Source organism: Myotis davidii, unplaced genomic scaffold, assembly GCF_000327345.1.
Source record: "Myotis davidii unplaced genomic scaffold, ASM32734v1 scaffold2042, whole genome shotgun sequence".
In the NCBI taxonomy this organism is placed as follows: Eukaryota; Metazoa; Chordata; class Mammalia; order Chiroptera; family Vespertilionidae; genus Myotis; species Myotis davidii.
This window is the reverse complement of record NW_006293469.1, coordinates 245,535-249,774: the sequence shown is the minus strand read 5'-3', so window position 1 is coordinate 249,774 and position 4,240 is coordinate 245,535. Positions and strand designations below refer to the sequence as shown.

Sequence of the window (4,240 nt, the reverse complement as noted above, 5' to 3'; positions counted from 1 at the left end):
CCCACCCCCCGGATCACCCTGTGGCTCTGTGTGTGACAGGGTGCGGTGCCCCAACCCCCTGATCGGCTCTGCTCTGTGTGTGACAGGGTGTGGCGCCCCAACCCTCCCCCCGCCCACAGACGCTGCTCTGTGTGTGACGGGGTAGAACCATAACCTCCCCATCGACCCTGCCCTGAGTGTGAGAATGGCGGCACCCCAACCCCCTGATTGGCCCTGCTCTGTGCGTGACAGGATACAGAGCCCCAACTCCCCTGATGGGCCCTGCTCTGTGAGTGACGGGGCAGTGCCCCAACCCCCTGATTGTCCCTGCTCTGTGTGTGACTGAGGGTGGCGCCACAACCTCCCCATCAACCCTGCCTTGAGTGTGACAGGGGGTGGTGCCCCAACCCCCCAGTGGCCCTACCCTGAGTGTGACTGAGGGTGGCGTCACAACCTCCCGATCGCCCTGCTCTGTGCATGACAGGGGGCGGCGCCCCAACTCCCCAATCGTCCCTGCTCTGAGCCCAACCAGGGGCTGTACCTAGGGATTGGGCCTGCCCTCTGCCACCTGGGAGCAGGCCTAAGCCAGCAGGTCGTTATCTCCTGAGGGGTCCCAGACTGCGAGAGGGCACAGGCGGGGCTGAGGGACCCCCTCTGCCCCCTGAGTGCACAAATTTTTGTGCACCGGGCCTCCAGTATACTAATAAAAGGGTAATATACTAATTAGACCGTTTGACGGGACATCTTCTGGTTGTCCGGTTCTCCTTCCAGACAAAGCCACGGTGATGGAGCCGAGGCGGAGACAGTTAGGGGCAATCAGGCTGGCAGGGGAGGGCGGTTAGGGGTGATCAGGCCGGCAGGCAGAATGGTTAAGGGCAATCAGGCAAGCAGGCAGGTGAGCGATTAGGAGCCAGTGGTCCCGGATTGCAAGAGGGATGTCTGACTGCTGGTTTACCCTGCAGGATCGGCCAAGGGGTCCCAGATTGCAAGAGGGTGCAGGCTGGGCTGAGGGACAGACACCCCCCCCCCACATGAATTTCGTGCACCAGGCCTCTAGTTGACAAATAAGATTGTATTGGTGTTTTAATTTGCATAAGAAAAATTAAGGAATGGGACCAGTTCAACTGTGCATTAATGTGGGAATGGATAAAGTATCTTATTTATATAATGATTGCTATTCAACATTTAACTTGAATGAGCTAATGGTACATGTTTAAACCAAGAAAAGTCTCATAAATGATGTTAATTGCAAAATAAGTTGCATGAAGTTTAATAGTAGAGTACCATAAATGTAAATTTTTAAAATTCTCAACAATTTATATATGGGTAACAGATATATAGAGAGAGATATTAGACGTTTTAAAACATAGGAATAATATATTCTAACTATAGGATAATGGATTTTTTTGTGGAATGTACAGCCAGACAATGTTGGAGTGATCCTTCAGCTCTATCAGTAGTGTTTGGTTTTGTAAAAGAGAGGAGAATCTGAAACAAATATGGCCAAAAAAATTAATAACTACTAAATCTAATTGGTAGGAATACTTATATTGTATGTTTGAAATTTTTTAAAATTTTCTCAGTTAAAGCTAAGAAAATCGGTTTTCAGATGATTGGTCTTGAAAAGAATTATTGCTTCATTACACTCTGATGTACATAGCAGAAAAGGGTTTTATTGCAAGTAAAATTGATTTTTTTTTCTCAATACTTATCCTAGATGCCAGCCTGTTATTGTGCTCCAGGCCACTATCACTCCAGTCAACCTCAGTATCGCCCAGTCCCTTCTGTCCATTACAATTCACACCTAAACCAACCACTGCTACAGACCGCACAGCAGACAGGTGAGTAGCATTTTTGTCATTAATTCTTAGTGCTCAGGTACTGCTTTTTTTCATCCTGCTTTATTTCAGTCTTCCCATTAAGATACTGCCACACTCAGTCTATCAAGGGTCTCAGATATGTACATACATATGAATATGCAAGCCTGTGATGTAAAAGAGTGGGCAAATCTTAGCACATACTAGCAAATACCACATGGTCAGGTTTTTATGGTAAAGGGATGGGAGCCATGGTGAGCAGGTTGTACCAGGCTGAGCAGTATGGTGAGCAGCTTCCTGGTGCTCACTGCCATTGTAGTTGAAGAAGCCTTCTTTGCAGCCTGGTAACGCACCAGTGGTAACGACAAAAGAAAGGCAAGACAACTTAAAATGTCTCCTGAACCTAAATTTGATTGAGAACTCTAGCCTAGTGAAAAATTTTTATGTCTCAGTTGTTAGGAATGCTTCTAAAACAAATAATGTTCTTAAATTTTTATGTTTGTGTTTTGTTTTTCAGTTTGCTGGTTGTGTAATGAAAGATATTTTAAAATCAAATGCAGTCTAATACTAGGCATATCAAATATATTAAAACTCAAAAAGATTTTTTTTTAAGCATTCAGTGTAAACAATTGATCTCAATATATAAAACTATCATATTTTACTGAACTCATTTCTCTCCATGCTTCCCACCTAGATGTATACTTCTGCCCTGGATGTTGAATAAGGGTTTTTTGTTTTGTTTTGTTTTTTCAGCTTTTCATAATTCTAGGTATTGAAGTAGAATTTTCATTGGTTTCTTTGGAGCCTTTTTGGCGGTTTGTCACCATTGGAGGCTCTCTGACTATGTCAGTGTGACTCAGTGAGGCCACAAAATCCCTCACCTCCACTTAGGCCGTTTCTTGCTCATGATATTGTGTAGAGCTCTGAAGGGGAACTGTAGTTTCTGAAGGAAGACTCCTGCACTGCACTATCTGATGAGAAGTGTTTTTGCTTCTCATCACTTGTGCAATCTTCAATGATCATTGTGACTTACCAGCTTCTTTTACAAGACAGGCCTCTTACTTATTATCCCTACAGAAGTTCCAGCCCTTACTCTGTTGCTCCTAGGAGTTGTCTTATACTTCATATGTAGGTTCTTCCTTTTTGTGTGTTACTGGCCCTGAACTGTGTGTGTGACAGATACTCTTCTAAAAGATGTTGAGTACAAGTATTGGTCCTTTTAGCCAACTTTGAATTTGCCCTCTGTCTCCAGTATGACTCTTTAGTTCCTGAAGTTTAATAATACAGTCCACTTATAATGTAAACTAATATATGCTATCATTTTTAAAGGCATCAAAAGTTGTTCTTTATACATAGAAGCATTGGTTGTGAAACTGCTCGTTAGCTTTAATACATTGTTGTTTTGTTCTTATAGACATTATTTTCCAAGTTTTCCTAGAAACTCAGTGATTGACTTTTTATGTTGTTTTGGTCTTGATTTTTTTTCTCTGAAAATTATAATACAGGTTATAACTGATGCCATGATAATAAAAAAAGAAATTTACCTTCACATCCGCCATTCAAGCACCTTGTGTGTGACTAATAAACATTGTTCGTTAGTACACCCTATTAATGAGGCAAACAAAGATCCTTTGTTCTGCATTTGTGTGAGCTAATTAGTTTCCTTATTTTTCATGACTAAATTTTGGTCAAATTGCCTACAAAATTAAAACTTTTAGTCAGAGATGGGACCAGTGTGCTTACACAAATGCATCTCTGCAAAAAATATTCCCACTTAATGGAAAACAACTGAAAATGACACTCCTAATTGAAGGCCAAATATGTGTATAACAGATAGCATGTGTTTATCATCAGTCATATTTTAAGTTGGGGTTTTTTTCTAATGCTAGTTATGGTGAAAAGGAAGAAAACAAGTAAATTAGATTGCATCTAGGTAATATAGGCATAGAGAGAATATGTCTAAATAGTTTTGGATATTGTGTTTGACTCATAGAGTCAGTCATAATATAACACTTTATAACTAGAGTTGGTCCTCCCAGTTATTTTATGTAGTATCCTCTTAACTTACAGCTTAAGTTAGTTTAATCTCATTTTGGTATGCTAATAAGTATAATAGAAATTTCCCTTGAAAGAAAAGTTTGGTAGTGTCAGTGCCAAGTACTGTGTTAGTAATTATATTGAAACTTTTTATAGAATTTGTAGGATTTTAATATTTTTAAAAGTTAAAATCTAAAGATTTTTTTAGTTAGCTAATGCCTATTTTTTATGTCAAAACTTATAGAAAATATGCATTTATGTTTGCAGTGTCCTAATAGAAAAGTGAAATGCATTGGGAAATGGACAGGCAGTTTTTTGTTTCTGATTTTTTTCACAGATTTATAGCAATTTCTGTCTCAATAATTTATATTTTTATATGTAAGCATCAGACTTCCTTTTTCTTATTT

At 40.4% G+C, this 4,240-nt stretch overlaps 1 protein-coding gene across 10 annotated transcripts in view; it reads left to right on the top strand.

Moving 5' to 3' along the window:
• Nucleotides 1-4,240, top strand: part of R3HDM1 (R3H domain containing 1) — a 111,618-nt gene that overhangs the window by 49,574 nt on the left and 57,804 nt on the right. For all 10 annotated transcript variants that reach the window (XM_015566144.1, XM_006767150.2, XM_006767148.2 and 7 more), the window contains one exon: nucleotides 1,697-1,820. In XM_015566144.1, coding sequence (XP_015421630.1) covers nucleotides 1,697-1,820 — 124 coding nt within the window. The remainder of the gene's footprint in view (nucleotides 1-1,696; nucleotides 1,821-4,240) is intronic.